Source organism: Musa acuminata, chromosome BXJ1-7, assembly GCF_036884655.1.
Source record: "Musa acuminata AAA Group cultivar baxijiao chromosome BXJ1-7, Cavendish_Baxijiao_AAA, whole genome shotgun sequence".
Classification (NCBI taxonomy): domain Eukaryota; kingdom Viridiplantae; phylum Streptophyta; class Magnoliopsida; order Zingiberales; family Musaceae; genus Musa; species Musa acuminata.
In genome coordinates, this window is record NC_088333.1 from 5,675,772 (window position 1) to 5,693,829 (window position 18,058).

The window sequence follows — 18,058 nt, forward strand, 5'->3', positions numbered from 1 at the left end:
AGTAGAGTTATTAATCGCTAGTTTAATTATAATATCTTCAAAATTATTATCAACACAATAGTAAAACAAAAATTAAAAAAGAATATTAACATGGATTAGATTTGCTAAGTACTAAACTGAAAGGAATTAATACCCAAATCATAACGGGAGACTTTAAAGAAATGACGATTAGTGAAGTCAAAGAGGTGTTATTGTATCCCATCACGCGCATCTTTTCCAGAATATTCCCATCAAACGGCCTTGCTGTCATCGCTCGGTCATCTCAAAGCACATCTATAAAAGGAAAAGCCCTGTCTTCAACGCAACGAGAGCAGGAGACGACGAAAGAGGAGGCGGACGAAGTAATGGAGGGCGAGGGCGAGGGGGAGGCGGGGCCGGTGACGTGCGCGTCGTGGATCCGGCGGTCAGAGAAGCAGCTTCTCGTGGTCATGGGAAGGGCGAGGAACCGCTCCTGCCCGCCTTTGCTCGACATCTTCGAGTTTAATCCCAAGACCGCTTCCCTCTCCCCCGATCCCCTGGTTCTCTTTGCTTCCTCTTCTTCCCGTCTTGAGTTGTCCGTCCATCCCTCCTCCATTCCCAGGTGAATTATGTTGATGGAGAGCCAAACTTGATTTGTAGGTGAGGATTGTGATGAGAGATGAGGATGGCGATCCGCTGGGTTTCGCGGTGCACCCGAGCGGCGATGAGTTTGTCTGCTCCGTTGCAACTGGCTGCAGGTGAGCCTTCTATTATTTTTTTATTATGGGGTAAAAAAGATTCCGGTAATTTAATTGTTAGTACATTTTCTTTATTGTTAATGTAGATAATTGAAAATAAATTCAAGTATTTTAGGTTAGTGAAGATTACGTTCTGTCAGCTAATAAGTTTGTTTGATCTTTCTCCTATAAAACTAATTAGGAAAAATACTAACTAAACATGATATATTTATCTTTCGTTGTCAATGGGGAGAATCAGATGGTGTGAGGAGTATCGATACAACCCAAAAGCTTAAGAGAATGCCCATGTATTATCTATTCCCAATATGATTGGGATTTTACTCATAGAGGTCCTTTATCCATTAATAAATTTTATTTTCTTTTTGCCTAGGAAGTTATCTGTTTTGATGCTCTATATTCTGTCGTCTTTGGGAGGATTTTCTTACTCGAAACTTGAGTTGGCATGCACATCTCCTCATTTTCAGCCATTAAGAGTCAATTCAGCACAAAATTAAATATGATTTATTCCCCCTAATCATCTATCTGGTGGAATCTTTCTTGTTTTTGCTGTTAATTGATGAGAAGTTGAGTCCTAACGGGATCTAACAGTCTACTAAGAAGTATAAGATTTCTATCCAACTTCCAATGGCAGTGCTGAAATCAGCTGCTAGTTTCTTCCCACATTTGGACTCTATGACAGAAATATTTGTTCATGACATCATGCTGTAGTATTATGTATGATATCTCCTTGATTCATCAAGTAGTTGTACATTTATTATCCTTAATCCAAATAGGTCTTAAGTCCAATTTAAATTAAACCCAAACAGACCTAGAGTTTGACAATGAATGATAAATGAAGGTTGGACTTATATTATACCCAAATACAAATCTAACAAAACTCAAAACCCAGGGATTGTCTAAACCAAAACCAATTCATGTGACAAATCTGAAGACACTAAATAACAACGTAATGATACCCAAAAATAGTAGAAAATGTAAAATTGAAACAAAGGCAGAATTATGAATAAAGTTTAAGGAAAAACATGTGGCCTGTTTTGCCAATTATCATTAAGGACAAGGATGACAAGACTGAAAATTTTGGGTCTTTTCATCAATAATAAAGAAGATATCCAAGGAAGCATGCAAGTGCATTGGTTAAAAATTCTAAGTGCATACTTTCTGTCTCATGTAGCCTTCAATGTGTTGATACTCATAAGAACTTGTTTCTCTCTCTCATAGGTTAAGTTTATTATATACGATGGCAAGTTTTAGGATTTACTTTTGCTTTGTGGATTGATTCTTAAGGTTTGCACCTATTGCCAACATTTATTGTTAGAAAATGAAGAATTATTTAGTTGAGTTTTATTTATAACAAGGGATTAAAAAGGTGGTTAGGCGCTCACCTAGGTGCTCGAGTGAGGCAAGGCGATTAACCAAGTAGCACGCTTTGGTGAAGCATCGCCTGGGCACTCGCTTGAACCCAGGCGCCATGTGACTCGGGCGAGCACTCGATTGAAATAATGTAGTCGAACTAGATTATCAAGTTTGTTTTAGTTAAACATTAGCTAGTTGGTTCGATTGAACCAAACAAGCTACATAATATTACTATACTTAGTAAAACCCACACCCCTGCCCCCTCATGGGACCTCGAGCCATAAACCCTAGCACAATCGCTACCTCTCTCGCCGACGCACAAGAGCGATGTTTCCTCTATCATCGACGGACGGGTTTGAAGGTTTAGCTTTCGTGCGCAATTCCTTTCGCTGTTGCTGCTTACGTGTTCAACTCCTTCCACTGTCAAGAGAGAGGACCGCAGCTTCCTCTGCCATCGATGAACACATTTGAAGCTTCCTCGGCCCACGACTTTGCCGTTCTGTAACGGACAAACTTCTAAACAAGATGTTGGATGTAATGCTTATGTCTGTCCGTTGTCTTTTGGCATGTTCATGCCTTGTACAGCAGGTAGAGGGGCGGCCGAAGGCTTATAAGTCCCATTTTAGTTGGGTTGGTGGCCTCTTTAGGCTTGTAAATAAAGGTTGTGTCATGTGGACACGTGCGAAAGCTTTTCGGTCTGTAATGGACCATTTTACCCTTTGTTGTGCAACTATTCAGAGCTTGTAAAGTCTGTTTGTAACTTGCATTGTCTATGAAGTGTTTTTCGAACATGTTTGCTTGTGGATCCCGATTGAGGCGTTCTCTTTAACCCGTTCTCTCTTTTGTTGGTCCTAAGGGACAATGGGAGGCTTCGGGGAGGCTGACCTTTGCGGACGGACGCGCGAGGGTGCCGCACGTCTTAGGCAAAACCAGCTAAGGTCGTGACATTATGGTATCAGAGCGGGACAAGCACTCATAGAAACACTTGACATGCAAACGTGGGGGACCTAGTGGGGCTGCGTTGAGGGCAGTCAGCACACGCGCGACCGTTTGAGGGAAAACGGGCATGGAGATGTAGGGAAAAAAGTCGCTCAGAGGAGCGGGCATCTAACATTGGTATTTTGAGGAATGGCCAACCCTTCGCGCAAGAGGCACCACGAGAACAGGCAAGCTTGGAAGAATGCAGAGCGCACAAAGGTTGGGATGGCTGAGTTTGAGCTACGGCTCAACGTTGACAACTATACTTGATGGTGCTCTAGGCAAGCGAGGCGCTTGGCAAGAATGAGACCATCCAAGGTGGAATGAGTTGTTCAACGACCAAAAGAGTTATGCAAAGCTCACAGAGGTGAGGGGAATTACTAACTCGAAGAATTTGGTACTCATGCATGGGCTTGTATGCGGACGATGGAATGTTCGTGGCCATCCCAAGGCGACCCAGACTCGGCGCCATGGAGCATTGAAACTTTCTCTTCGGCATGCAAAGGATACGTCCGGAGGAGGCTGAAGTGTGCAACGAGTTTAGCATGTTGCTAGGCCTTGAGGGGTGCGGCGGTGGCTGTATTGACGTGGAGGCGCAATCTAGCAAGTGCGTTTGCAGGAGGCAAGACATTGCACAGTTTGTTCAGCAGATCGGAGTAGTCCAAGGGGATGGTGGTCTCCGAAACGAAGAGAGATGTTGCTCCAACGGGACAGTTATCTAGGAGGGATAAGTCTCGGCAGTCCAGAGGGAGAATCATGTGAGACAGACTTCACATGTTGAGGAGGAGTACCTCACAAACAACAACTTCATGAAGCTCGATGGACTGAGCAAGCGGCGAGGAATTGCCGCATGATCTCGCTCGAGAGAATGCATTGGTGGATGCATTGCGAGATCAAGTGGGGGAGCGACCTAAAGCAACTTATGAAGGTACACTTGGAGTCGATGTGGAGATCGGACTCAAGGGAGGGCTGACCCGTGGAATGGTGGGCGCGAGGGCCACCATCGACTCAATGCAAAAACGAGGAGCGGAGTAACTTGGGTGTAACTTGGCGAAGTACCCAAGCCGCATGAAGGGAGCCAGCATAGAAGTTGGAACATGGAGCAGAGGCATAGTGCTTTCCTTAGACAGAGGTCAAGGACATGAACCCTTGCAGAGGCAAGAGTAGGATCATGTCGTTCCATGGGTCCTTCTTTCTGACGGAGCGGACTCATCTTGCATGGTGCCAAAGACGAAGGGAGCTTCGCGGCACATGCACCTTAACTCGGAGAAGCATTTAATGGAGGAACTAAGGCGACTCAATTTGCGGAGGCAAAGTTGGGTTCAGAAGGGCCTTAGCACGGGGCAAGGGGACGCAGAGGCGGGTACTCTTGAAGAATATGCCACAGTGTTGCCATTTGAGTTGCTATGAAGGAAGCAGTGCGCAGCGGAGATTGTGCTGGTAGGGGCAGAGGCCCAGGATCCAGACAATGGTGCACAGATTACAGTGAAGTCGGTGGACTTCGAGAGCTACTAGGCGACGGACTGTCCTAGAGCGGTGCTTCATCTAGGTGTGACCCAGGAGTGGGTGGATGAAGGTCGATTGCCAGAGGAGCGAACAAAATCGAAGGTGGAGGAGACCCTGCGATGTATTGGCAGAGGCCACACATGGAGGGTTCACAATTCGAGTTTATTTCACAAAGATCAGTATGCAAAGGAGATGTCACCAGGAGGCGACATGGTGCAGCGGATCGTGGTGGAACAGTTCGTGGCAATGCGACACACACGACATTGTCCCGTGAGGGATGAGATCATATGGAGGTATGATCGGGAGCTACTGGGAGCTCCGCTTTGGTGAACAACACGACGGCAAGAAGGGCTATGGATTCAAGGAGTGAAGGCCATGGTACCGCGGAGGCGGGTCTTCCGGGCGTGCACCGAATTTTGCATCGGATGAAAACCTTGGTCATCAGCATATGGGGGCTGGGTTCCACCAAGGGAAAAGTTCGAATGCAAGTACCAGTGAGTTCCGTGGGAGGGACTTGATCATGTAGAGGTATGATCGAAGCAGCTGGAGAGTTGGACTTCTCCAGAGCTCATATTCGCTTAAGGGAGCCCGACAAGTCAGAGGACAAGGTCGAGTAAGCGAACGTTGCTATCAAGGAAGCTAAGGAGAACAGAATCGGTGCAAACTCTACAACGTGATGGCAGAGGCCATACATGGGAGTTGCAGTCTGTCTTTCTATCGACCAAACAGACTGCTTAGAGAACACAGAGGTGTTGAAGCAGGGGGGTCGAAAGGGGCGAGGAAGCGACGACGAGTCCAGAGGGACTTAGCTACCCGAAATCAAGCATCAGTCAGAATGGAGGTGAACTCAGAGGAGTGCCACAGAGACATTTCTACTGATCATGCAGAAAAGGGATACAGAGGCGAGGCGACGGATAGTAGGGCCATGGGCATGGCAGCGCCATGGTACCGCAGAGGCGGGACTTCCGTGCAAGTCATTGATCCCTTGCTCTCATGGAGGGAGAGCGCTTGGTCGTGAAAGGGGCCGAGGAGGTGGAGCATGCAGAGGCAATCTCCAAGTACCGAGACAAGGCTGAAGGGTAGAGGCCAAGAAACTTCGTAAGACCGGTGTCAACAAGTTTCTCATCAAGATAGCCGTAAGTGAAGGACTTCGGGTCATGCAAGAGTGCACGACCAAGGAACGAAGCAGGCAGTACGCGGTGCTGTACCTTTGCTACTCAGTGGAGTAGGCGGCAGGGTTGATGGAGAAGACGGTACAATCCCAGAGGCGACCTCATCTATCAGAGAATTACTCCAAGTTGGGGTGAAAACTTCCTGCATTCCAGAAGTTCAATGGCATTGAGAAGGTGAATCACAGTAGCTAACTCAACGCAAGGAGTGCAAACACTTCAAGTGCTTCAGAAGTGTGAGCAAAGAGCAGGCGAAGACTAGTAACCAGCTCGATGCATGAAGTACAACCTCGAGGAGGTGGGCGAAGTCAAAGTAACCATTGCCTTCTCAACTCTTAAGAGAATGGGCGAAACCGAATACCCCAGTTCTCTTATCTATCCTGCAGAGGAGCTCTGCACAAGTTCAAAGACCCTTCGAAGATAATGGAAGACAATAGTTGTCAAATCCTCACCAACGGTGATCAGTGCTACTGAGAGTAGATTGTCCGCTTCATTTCCCAACGAAATGCCAATCGAAAGCGGAAGTGATGCGAACCTACTTGGATGTGACAACTAACTGAAAGAAGAGTCAATGAGCAGATTTTGTGGAGGAAGGACCCAAAACTTCAGAAGTTTGCGAGACGATGCTCGTTAAAGCTCCAACAAGCATCCATCCAGTTCAAGCAGCATGTGAAATTTTTAAGAGACTGGCGCAGTAAGGATGGTCTTTTCCTTCATCTGGCGGATCCGCAGGAATCAACAAGGATCAACACAACTCAGCCAACCCCCCCCAACAGAGTCAGAGTCATTGGTGAGTTGTAGCAGCATGGCGGATTAAAGGGTCGACTACTAAAAAACAGCAGCGTAGAGCAGCTGGGAGCCAGGAGGCGCATTGCAGCCGGAGCGGAAGATTGAAGACTCAGCAAAGGCGAAGAGTTGCAATGTTCACAAAGGCTTCGACGAGGACGTCGAAGGGATAAGTGGGGGAGAATGTAACGGACAAACTTCTAAACAAGATGTTGGATGTAATGCTTATGTCTGTCCGTTGTCTTTTGGCATGTTCATGCCTTGTACAGCAGGTAGAGGGGCGGCCGAAGGCTTATAAGTCCCATTTTAGTTGGGTTGGTGGCCTCTTTAGGCTTGTAAATAAAGGTTGTGTCATGTGGACACGTGCGAAAGCTTTTCGGTCTGTAATGGACCATTTTACCCTTTGTTGTGCAACTATTCAGAGCTTGTAAAGTCTGTTTGTAACTTGCATTGTCTATGAAGTGTTTTTCGGACATGTTTGCTTGTGGATCCCGATTGAGGCGTTCTCTTTAACCCGTTCTCTCTTTTGTTGGTCCTAAGGGACAATGGGAGGCTTCGGGGAGGCTGACCTTTGCGGACGGACGCGCGAGGGTGCCGCACGTCTTAGGCAAAACCAGTTAAGGTCGTGACAGTTCGTAGCTTTTGTCGTTGTCGTTGTTATCGTCCGAAGCTTTCTCCTTCGTTGCTGATGTCGTCTGCAGCTTCCTCCATCATCACTGTTGTTATTCATACCTTCCTTCGTCACTTCTGTTGTCGTTCGTAAATTCCTTCGACGTCGTCGTCGTCGTCTGAAAGTTCCTTTATTACCGTCGTCCTCTCCTTCCCCACTTTCCATCGTCTGTGACTCTTTTCTCCCCTCTAACTATTGTTATCATAGGATAGTCCTTATTTATATTTTAACACTGTTAATGTCTATTTATTTAGAATTGTTATTAGGATTTTAAGATTAATGACAAGTGTATAAAGCAATTCAGAAGATTCATCAAAAAATTCAAGAAAGGATCTTGTTTGGAAATACAATTGTCTAAATGATCCTAATGATCCTAATGATCCTAATGCATTTTCTTGCATCTTCTATGATAAGACTACTAGAGGTGGTATTTTTTGTATAAAGTAATATCAAGTAGGGAACTTCAAAAATGCATCGACATACAAGAAGTGTCCACCTGATATAAAAGAAGAATTATTGGCTTATATGATAGGAAAAAGATACAAAGGAATGAATCTTATGGGATTTATTTGAGGATAATGTTAAACATATTAAAAATAAAAAAGAAGATTATTTAAAAAGTGTCAATCCAAGTGGGAAAAGAGTATATGATAGAAAAGGAAAAGAAGCCATGATTGTTAAGAAGGGTAAAAAGGAATCGATAGACTTATATATGTATAAATGATCACAAAAACAACAAGAGCAAATAGGAGCAAAATTAGGACAAACAAATATAAGTGATGCTTGTAATAAGAAAATAAGGGGAAGAACAATTCAACACATTGCTCGTTTCTTCTATTAGGCTAGCCTTCCTATTAGTACTTATCGTTTAGACGGTTTTAAAGAGATGATTGAAGCTATTGGAAGATATGGTGGGGGAATTAAAACCTCTAAGTTATTATGAGTTGCGAGTTTCGTTCCTGAAAAAGGAGTTGGATTATACAAATGACTTATTAAAGGAACAAAAAAAATCATGGGTAAAGTATGGTTGCTCTATCATATGAGATGCCTAGATCAATATGAGACATAGGAGTATAATTAATTTTATAGCTAACTGTTCTTTAGGAACCATATTTATGAAGTCAATAAATGCATCATCTTTTATGATATCTGAAGAAAAAATATACGAGTTACTTGACAAGCTCGTGGAAGAAATTAGTGAACAAAATATCATCCAAGTTATAATCGATAATGGAAGAACTATGTGTTAGCCGGTAAGATTTATCTTTTGAATTTTTTAATCTTTTAATTACTCTATCTTTAATTTGAATAAAAGAACTATGTGACTCCTAAATTTTATTAATTTTGTTATTCTTTATCTTAGGTAAATTACTTGAAGAAAAAAAAAAACTTATATTGGACTCCATGTGCGGCACATTGTATTAATTTAATGTTGGAAGATATTGGAAAAATTCTTAACATTAAGAAGACTTTAGAAAGGGTAATTTTTATCGTTGGATTTCTCTATAATCATACGAGGGCTTCGAATTTGATGAGAGAATTCACAGGTAACAAGAAATTTATGAGATATGGTGTCACCTGATTTGTTATTTCGTTCTTGACATTACAGAGTGTGTATTGTCAAAATATAACCTGAGAAACATGTTTACCTCGAAGAAATGAGTGACAGGCAAATGAGCAGAAGAAGTAAAAGGCAAGAGGGCTAGTGATATCATCTTAATGTCATCCTTTTGGAATATTATAGTTTATATATTAAAAGTAATGGACCCTCTTTTTCGAGTCCTTAGGTTGACAAATAATAAAGAGAAGGTTACAATGAGATATATTTATGGGGTTATGATTGGAGTAAAGGAGATGATTCAAAAGTCTTACAATGGAAATGAAGAAAAATATAATAAAATATTTACAATCATTAACAAAAGATGAAATTATCAACTTTTATCATGCATTACATGTAGCGGGATATTATTTAAACCCAGAATTCTTTTATAAGAATACATCCATTGAGTTTAATGCAAAAGTTGTAAATGAGTTATATAAGTGCATTGCAAAATTGGTTCTTAGTCTTTAGGTACAAGATAAGTTCATTCGTGAATTATCTTTATATAAGAATGTCAATGATTTTTTTTAAATTTCAATGACAGCTCGATTTAGGACAACTACATCCCTAGGTATTTATAAATTTATATAATTAATTTCATGTATAATACTTTATTATTAATAATAAAGTAAATTTTACAATTGAATGGTGGAGTTTATTTTAAAATTTCACCCTAAACATATAGTAATTGACTATCAAAATTCTTACTTTGACTTATATCTATATATTTTTAAATTATATAATATGACATATTCATATAAAGAGAAAAAAACTGTTTGAGTATCAACGATTAAATGATCTAGTTTATGTAAAGTATAATTAAGCATTGAAGGCTCGTTATGATTTGCAAAATAATATTAATCCAATTTCATTACAAGACATTGATGATTCAAATGAATGGTTGGTGGAGGAAAGCAAACTTACAAAATGTCAAAGATGGGCTTGTATTTGAAGATAACAATTTGATATAAGGAGATGTGACAAGAGTCTTAGGTGTTGGAGAATTACACACATATACAAAATAGATGACGAAGACAAAATAAATGCAAAAGCCTCAAATTCATCTCTTGTCATTGTTAAAGAAGAGGAAACCTATTTTGGTGAAGATGGATAAGAGGAAAAGAAAGATGATATATTTGAGAATGACTAGGTTGATTATGATCATGATTGAATTCGGTGTAAAACTTTATTGTTTTAAGTCTTTTGATATTTTTGTTCTTAGAAGATGGATAATACGACTTAATACTTTTGATCCTTTTAATTTAATGTTGTATTTTTATTTATATAATCATATTTATCAATTATATTATATATTTTTTATATTTTAATATTTCAGAGTGCCTCGCTTCGCTTGGACGTGTGCCTAGCACCTCGGGCATTTTGAGACCTTGGCACCTAATTTTTTAAATCACTGATCTATAACAAATTTTTTTTATGCTTATGTTTAATGCTAGAATTTATTCTACTGCATAACAATCCAGTTATCAGTATGGTCATCTTAGATATCACTCTAACTTTGCTTGCTGTCACTAAGGTGCCTTGAAATGTTACTGGTGGTTCTAATGTCGTGACATCCTTTGATTTTGTTTAGCTGTGAGGTCCTTGGCTGAAATATTCTCCAAAAAATTTCTCGAACTATCTAGATGTCAATGAATTATTGAAATGCTGGTATTGGAGATATCTTCAATCTTGCATCCAAATTTTTCATGATAAATTTTATTCTGTGCTTACTCTCTGTCAAAATGATCGAGCATATCCTTCAATTCTCTAAAATGATACAATTTACTTTTTGTATCTTTTGTTGTACTTTAGCATTTGGTATAGTATTTTACATTACAATCCTCTTCTTTATGCAGATTATATGAGTTTGTTAGTCAAGATTTGGGTATAAAGCTTCTGTCTAAAGATCTGGAACCTCTTCACTCCATTGGTCCGCAGAAATGTTTGTCATTTAGTACAGATGGTCTAAAATTTGCTGTCGGTGGAGAAGTATGTATTTTCTTTCCTTGTATACTGTTTATTCTATTTATGGGTCTAAAAAGGATGATTGGTTTAGTGCATTGGAAACCAAAATTTGCTTCAATGTTTCTGTTATCAAGGTTGCAAATACTTTGATTCTTTTTTTCCATTTGAAAACAGGGATTTTCTATCAAACTTTTCAAAATATATGAACTATGGCCTCACAAACACATTTAGACACATTGTTTCTACATTCCATACCTATTATATGTATACACGTGCCACATATATATACAAACATAGATACTGTATACATCTATATAATCATAATAAACAATCAAGGTTGCAATGTAACATTACTGAACTCATTGGTCCTTGACAAAATTTTGTTGTCTTTAGGATGGACACCTCAGAATATTTCATTGGCCAACCCTGAACATTCTCTTAGATGAACCAAAAGCTCATAAATCTTTTCGAGATATGGATATCAGGTAAGGCACATCTGGTGGATAATCCTAATATCTGCTTTTTTTTTATACATTTCATTTGGTTGTTGAAACGATCCTGCATAAAATATTGAGATATTTCTCAAGTCCATGTTTACTGTCTTTTTGTTTTATAAACATGATTCGGAAACAATTATGTCTAATTGTTTGCAGATTTATTCGATAGTTCAAAATTTAAGAACATCTTTTGGGCTGACAAGTGCTCTAGACCTGTATGGTCTACTAAGGATAGTTACACAACTGTGCGATTGGAGTTTTAGAACTCTGGAACAGTTTGATGAGACAAGTTTGGTCACTAATACTATAATGAGATATTTTTTAACTTCCAAAAACTTTTGAAGAGGTACATAGATAATACTGATCCAAAAATCAGGTTTAAGACGACTGCTATGTATCTGTTGAAACATCAATTAAATTGGCTTCATATTAAACTAATTTCCCCTAGATGACCATTGGAAGTGTTAAAGTAAATAATATGGTAGATCTCGATGTAAATCTTGAGAAACATTTTTACTTTTGAAGGAGCACTATTTAGATAATAGTTACAAACAATTATATAAAATTTGGAACTTCAAATTAAAAAAAAAAACAAATCATTTCATTGGGGGTGCACAAATCTGATTACAAGTTATGTCCACAGGTGATTGTTTTATCATGAGTTTAAGGAAGTTTCTATTTTCCGTATATAATTATCACCTCTCAAATGCTGCATAGGAAATTGATCTTTATATTTCATGATTGAGATGAAACATGCATAATACTAATATTCCTACAAAATTTATCCATCAGCTTGGACTCAGAATTCTTAGTATCAACATTTACTGATGGTTCTGCAAGAATATGGAAGATAAATGATGGTGTTCCACTAGTCTCTTTGACTCGCACTGCAGTAAGTTTTTGCTTCAGCTTCATAAATTCTTCATAGGAAATGCTTATTTTTTAATGCAATATGCCTTTTGTACCCCTGACTGACTGAAGGATGAGAAGATAGAGTGTTGTCGTTTTTCTAGAGATGGAACCAAACCTTTCTTGTTTTGCACTGTCCAAAAAGGTACTACACTATCAACTTGAAGGAATTTCTTCTAATTATTATATTTCTTCTGAATATTCATGAATTTAACTCAAAGCAGGTCGTAAAGTGGTAACTGCTGTTTGGGACATCAGTACATGGAACAGAATTGGGTACAAGAGGCTACAAGGAAAGCCTGTTTCTGTGCTTTCAATTAGCTTGGATGGAAAGTACCTTGGACTGTAAGTACAGAATTTTTGCTCTTTAATCTAACTTTCATTTTTATGTTAGTAAAAAAACGAGAGTATTATACCACCCAGTACAATTTATGAATTGCTTATACTGATCATTCATAAAGAGAATTGACAACCATGCAAATTTTTTTTAAAGCCTATCATGATCCTTTTCAGTTGGATTTACCTTCTTTTTTTTTTTGCAGTACCTGATGTATTTTAGACTCTTTTCAGTTGTCATGTTGGATTTAATAGTTAATAGTATACTTCTCAGGTACATTTTGGGTACTTCCTCGAAGTATCTAATTTTTGTAATTACTGAAATGATTTGATTTTTTTATGATCTTGGGTCTTTGGAAAACTTTGATTTTCTTGAATTTTAAACTTTTAATTATAAATGAGATGCATATAATACCAACTTTGTTGTTTCATGTCTTTGTATTAAGCATTATCAATGATTAATGAAACAGTAACAGTCTGCATTTATTATGAGTTCTTGATATATCGAATACTACTCGAATACTATATGATTAACAATAGTTACTATTTATGTGGAATAGGTTGTTGCTTCTAGTCAAATACTTAGTTTATGTACAGTCACCTGTAACTGCTTATTCTAACATTGTTAATAAATATTAAGCTTGTATGGAACTCATACCAGCCCATGAGTACCATACCGACATACTAACACATGACATGTTGATACATACCTTGGTACAACAAAGAGGGGTGGGGCGTGGGAGGTAGAAGAGGAGGAGGTGAGGAGGTGGTGGAGAAGAAGAGGAAGCGAGAGGAGTACTAATTTCACTGTTTAGCCAACAGGCTATGGCTGGAGGCATGAGAATCATACTTAGATAAGTTATGTTTCCCTTCTAAAGTGCGGTTACAGAGAGCATTCCCTTTGCCAATCCTTAGATAAGTTGCGTGACTGGGCCTATCATGATCCATTTCATACTAACTAATGCAGTAACAAATGCATCTTCTGTTTTGGTATATGATTTGAGATCTGTCACCCTTTTTGTCTTGCAGCAGGATTGATTTCTTTACCTAATCTTGCCACTTTGGTATCAGAGAGTGAGATTTCTGTTACTTCTGGGAACAAGCTCCTCATTCAGCAACTAAGACATTCCCATCAGATAGAGGTTTCCTTTGGAGATCAATTCCCTTTTTGTATATAGAAGAGTGGCCTCTAATATTTGCTATAGCCTTAGATGAATATGTACAAGTAGATCCTTTTATCCCAATATCAGATTTGACATATTTGTCTTCTTAGACATAAGATTGCTATGAAAAGATCAAACTCCAAAGTTAATATCTTTTTTCAGAAGCAAAGAGGTGAATATCTTTACTTATCTAATTGTTGGGTTCTCTTCTCAGAGAACCACTCCCATCTCTTTGAGCTTACACTTTCATCTTTGTTTGTTGCTTGTCTAACAAGAACAAGGGTAAAGTCCATATTGACGGGACCAAATGTTAGAACAAGTAAAGTCCACATTAACAAGAACAGAGTTATAGTAAATATTTGTGTTTGTGAACAATCAAATACAGCCCTAATAGAGGATAAAATAAGAAAAATTCAAGTAATATTATGAAGATATTCAAAGGAGACCTATGGATACTGTGGTAAAAAATATATCAACTAGTATTAGTGGTGTGAGGAAAGATAGAGGAAGAGAATTAAGAAGACTTTGATAGAAACAATGAAAGGAGATTTGAGTGCTTTTGATTTAACTCTAGATATTACCTAGTATGTAGCTTGATGGTAGAAAAAGATCCATTAGCTAACCCCAAATAGTTGGACATTCTAATTTGTTTTTAACTTGCCTCCACCTGCATTGTCTCTTATTTCCTAGGATCCATTTCCCAGTTCTAGTCCTTTTATTAGGAGTGGACCTATTGTGCCTTTTACATATGATATGATGAAGATTTTGCTATCATAGATATAACATATCATTCATTTTGGATATGCAACTCTTAATGATATTGTTTGTGATCCTTTCTTAAAATCTAGTGGCTGTGAAGATGGTGATATGTGTGTAGTTGAAGTGAAGACAATGACAATCTCTCAATGGAGCAAGAAGCTTCATCTTGGCACACGCATTAAGTTGCTGGAATTTTGCCCTAAAGAAAGGTATAGTGCTTATGTGAACATGTATAAAGCAAGCTAGGCAAAATATTTTAAATTGGTATTTGTTGCTTCATTATTAAGTACCTTGGAATCCAGAGCAGAAAGAAGTATGGATGCTTTGGAAATCAAGATAATCCTACCTTAGTCTTAAAGAACAACCACTTCTTAGAAATATTTGTGCAATTTGCATAATGTCAAGTTTTCTAAAGACAAATCTGCTCAATCTTGAAATTACCATATTGCATGTATTAGTAGCTTTCTGTCTCTCACCTCATGTTTGCTAATGATGTACTCATTTCTATCAGGGGAAACAAGAAACAAGAAATCCTGTTAAAATCTTCTCAAATCTCTTGATCACTTCTCCTCTTTTTCTAATCTAAAGGTTAACAAAGCCAAGTCGAAGATCCTTTTCCCTAAATCGTGCCCGTTTACCATTAAGCACCTTATATGTAGCACCCTAGGATTCAAGGAGGGGAGTACGTTTCATTTGGTCGACTACCAAAAATATTTCAATGTGAGCTGGCCGACAAAATCCTCATTAGAATTTAGGGTTGGCAAAAGGGTTACATCTCCCATGCTGGCAAAATTGTCCATGTTAATTCTGTTATCAATTTTATCCCCAACCATCTTCTCAACTCTTGTATTTCAGAAAAATTACTTCAGAAAAATTAATAGTGATTTCCCTATTAATTTTTGTAATGAGTGTGATACACTCTCTGCTTTGATGGTTATGGATTAATTTAAAATATATATTAAAAAAATAATAACAATGTGGAGATTCAGTTAGTGGTGGTTTTTTCTCTCATAAAGCACTTTATCACATGTGATGTGTCATTGAAGATGATTGTCTTAATAATTTGAATCCTGTCTGCGGTGCATGCAGGGTTGTTCTTTCTACTTCAAATCAATGGGGGGCGGTGGTCACAAAACTCAATGTACCAGCAGAATGGAAGGGTATATCATTCTATTGCATGTTTTAATTTCTGTCTAACGTCTCTATAGCAAGCAATACATGACCTTTTGGTTTGTCTTGTCTCCATTTTATTCTCTCAGAGTGGCAGATCTACTTGCTACTCTTGGGCTTCTTCATGGCTTCCCTGTTGGTGTTTTACATACTCTACGAGAACTCTGATTCATTCTGGAATTTTCCTCAAGGGAGAAACCAACCTGCAAGACCATCAGCAATGGCTTTCACTGACCCTCAGTCTTCAGATGACAGTCCTTGGTGATGAGATCATACTTTGTAGGTATCGGCCTACCTTTGTGCATTAAGTTATTCTGGATGCAGCATTTGGCAACAACCTGTTTTGCTACTCCACAAATGTTTTACTGATTGCTCTGTTCATGTTCTTGGTCTAAAAAGTTTGGCTTCTGATACCTGTGGTGAAATTTTCTCCTAAATCTTGATGGCTGTTCTAGATGCAATTTGTGAAAGTTCACTGTATACTTATTTAAGAGTTGCAAATGATTAACTTTCAGTTTTATTTTGCTTGGTGAAGAATTATAAAAGCATTTAATCTCCTGGATTGGTGTAAAGTTGTTTTATTTTTTCTGAAGAGAAAATGTTGGTGAAGGATGGAGCCATGTTGACATATATCTTCTTCTAACATTACTCGGTTGTCTGAATCATGCAGAACTGCCAAATTAATTTAGCATCAAGATCTTCGAATCACCAGGAAACCAATTTCTCATGCAGCAAGGAAGTATTGTTTACAGCGTGACAAACTTCATTCTGGCGGCATTTTCCTGGGTAAACTTTCTCTTTTGTCTCTTTCAATCGATATCATTATTGTAACCTCAAGGCCTTCAAACCGAACTAACCAAAGAATAACATATGGACATGGAAGGAAGTTACTTGTCTTGTTAGAATCATAAAGGTGCTGAACAACTAGCCTGGTCGCCTAAGCGAAGGGCGACCATCTCTTGCAATGGGATTCCTATCCTTGCAAGTGCGGTTGACTAAGCAATGTATGGTCCTCATGTTAAATAGAATCGCAAGGGAGGTGATCGTCTATAGGTACGTACACAACTAGTATGAAATTATCATCTCCTTCGGAGTCCTCAAATGCAATAGATATAAGAATTTGGGAGGACATCACTAAGGACTCAATAGGAGAGTTATCCAAAACTAAAGGATGCCACGCTCATGGTTAAATTGTTGATAATATGTCCCTAGTGAACTACATGTGAAATGTTGGAGCATAGATTGCATCTTTGGCACTACACGAGAGAAAAATATATTTGCTTCAGAAATGCTTACCAAGAATGAAGAATCAAGTAAAATCGTCCCATGTTCGTATGGCCACCAATCCACCCTTATTACCACTACTAAATACAGCATGCCATGCTCACAATGAATGGACTCTTCGCTTCACTCTATTAGTGGAGAAAAGGTGGAGAAGCAAGTATCAATATATATCAATTTGGAAAAAACAATAACAAGATTTTGCACAGTCGAAAACATAGATACAAGCCATACACTTGTTTTTGCAAGAAATCTGCCCTTTAGTTACATCTGCTACCGATTGAAGGAGGCTCACATTTTGGACACATCATGTCATAAAGATATAGTTCTTGCTTCCAAGAGGCCATTTGGAGTTTTTCATCATCTGCATTTTTAATACTATTTCTCTGCTGATAACTTGTGGTCACTTGATGTATAATTGAATATATGATGCTTCACAGCAAAGTTCGGGTACGATACATATCGAGGTGTACCTAAGATACACTTAAAATAATCAAAATTAATTTTAAAAATATTTAAAAATAAAATATTAGATTAAAATTTTAAAGTTAAAAATAAATATAAATTTAGTATAATTTTAGTACAAATATCTAAATTAAGAAAGAATAATGATATATATCTTTTTAGTATTTTAAGAAGTAGCTTTATGGTATATTTTGGATCGTCCCTCTATTAATATTAAATTATTTAAATTATTAATTTTTAAATAATTTAAACTTTATAATTCAAATGAATTAAGTAATAAGGATATATTTTATTCTATCACAAAAAAGAATGACGAGACTCCATTAGCGATGAATCGAAGTCGTCGATCATATGTATCTTTATATCAATATGACATGTTTGTCGAACCAAATTCTAAGATTGATCCGATAATATAATATACTGATACACTATATGTCATTGGTGCATTAATATAGTGATAGTTGTAGTCTGATCGTCATAAATTATACGTGTACAAGGAAATTACAATTAAGGCATGTATTGGTGTAGATCATTAAGAATAATATCGAAACTTCTACTTTTGCCACTGATCTACTACTTCGTATCGTAAGATCGATCATCGTACCACTATTCGAAGAAGTATGATCAAGTATCATCATATGACTATTGACCGTAAGATTCTACATAATATAATGATTATGAATACAATAAGCTTCGCTCTAAGTCTACGTTGTGTAGGCAATCACATTTGCTCAA

The 18,058-nt window shown here is 38.2% G+C and overlaps 1 protein-coding gene across 2 annotated transcripts; it reads left to right on the plus strand.

The window, feature by feature from the left end:
• The first annotated feature begins 298 nt into the window (after positions 1 to 298).
• LOC103990381 (SEC12-like protein 1) lies at positions 299 to 16,482 on the plus strand. 2 transcript variants are annotated; one of them, XM_065191246.1, is made up of 11 exons: positions 299 to 518; positions 619 to 716; positions 10,635 to 10,767; positions 11,137 to 11,228; positions 12,033 to 12,132; positions 12,222 to 12,294; positions 12,374 to 12,494; positions 14,497 to 14,616; positions 15,497 to 15,567; positions 15,667 to 15,860; positions 16,248 to 16,482. In XM_065191246.1, the coding sequence occupies exons 1-10, from the start codon at positions 345 to 347 to the stop codon at positions 15,840 to 15,842; spliced, it is 1,158 nt and encodes a 385-aa protein (XP_065047318.1). In that variant the 5' UTR covers positions 299 to 344; the 3' UTR covers positions 15,843 to 15,860; positions 16,248 to 16,482. The 2 variants fall into 2 exon arrangements, with proteins under 2 accessions (XP_065047318.1, XP_009407770.2); XM_009409495.3 differs by lacking the exon at positions 16,248 to 16,482 and having other exon boundaries at positions 15,667 to 16,135.
• Positions 16,483 to 18,058: the final 1,576 nt, after the last annotated feature.

Coding starts and splice junctions, on each gene's coding strand:
- LOC103990381 (XM_065191246.1), top strand. CDS start 345: ATGGAGGGCGAGGGCGAGGGGGAGGCGGGGCCGGTGACGTGCGCGTCG. Junction 10,768..11,136: donor AATTTGCTGTCGGTGGAGAA/GTATGTATTTTC, acceptor TGTTGTCTTTAG/GATGGACACCTCAGAATATT. Junction 12,495..14,496: donor GATGGAAAGTACCTTGGACT/GTAAGTACAGAA, acceptor CTTAAAATCTAG/TGGCTGTGAAGATGGTGATA.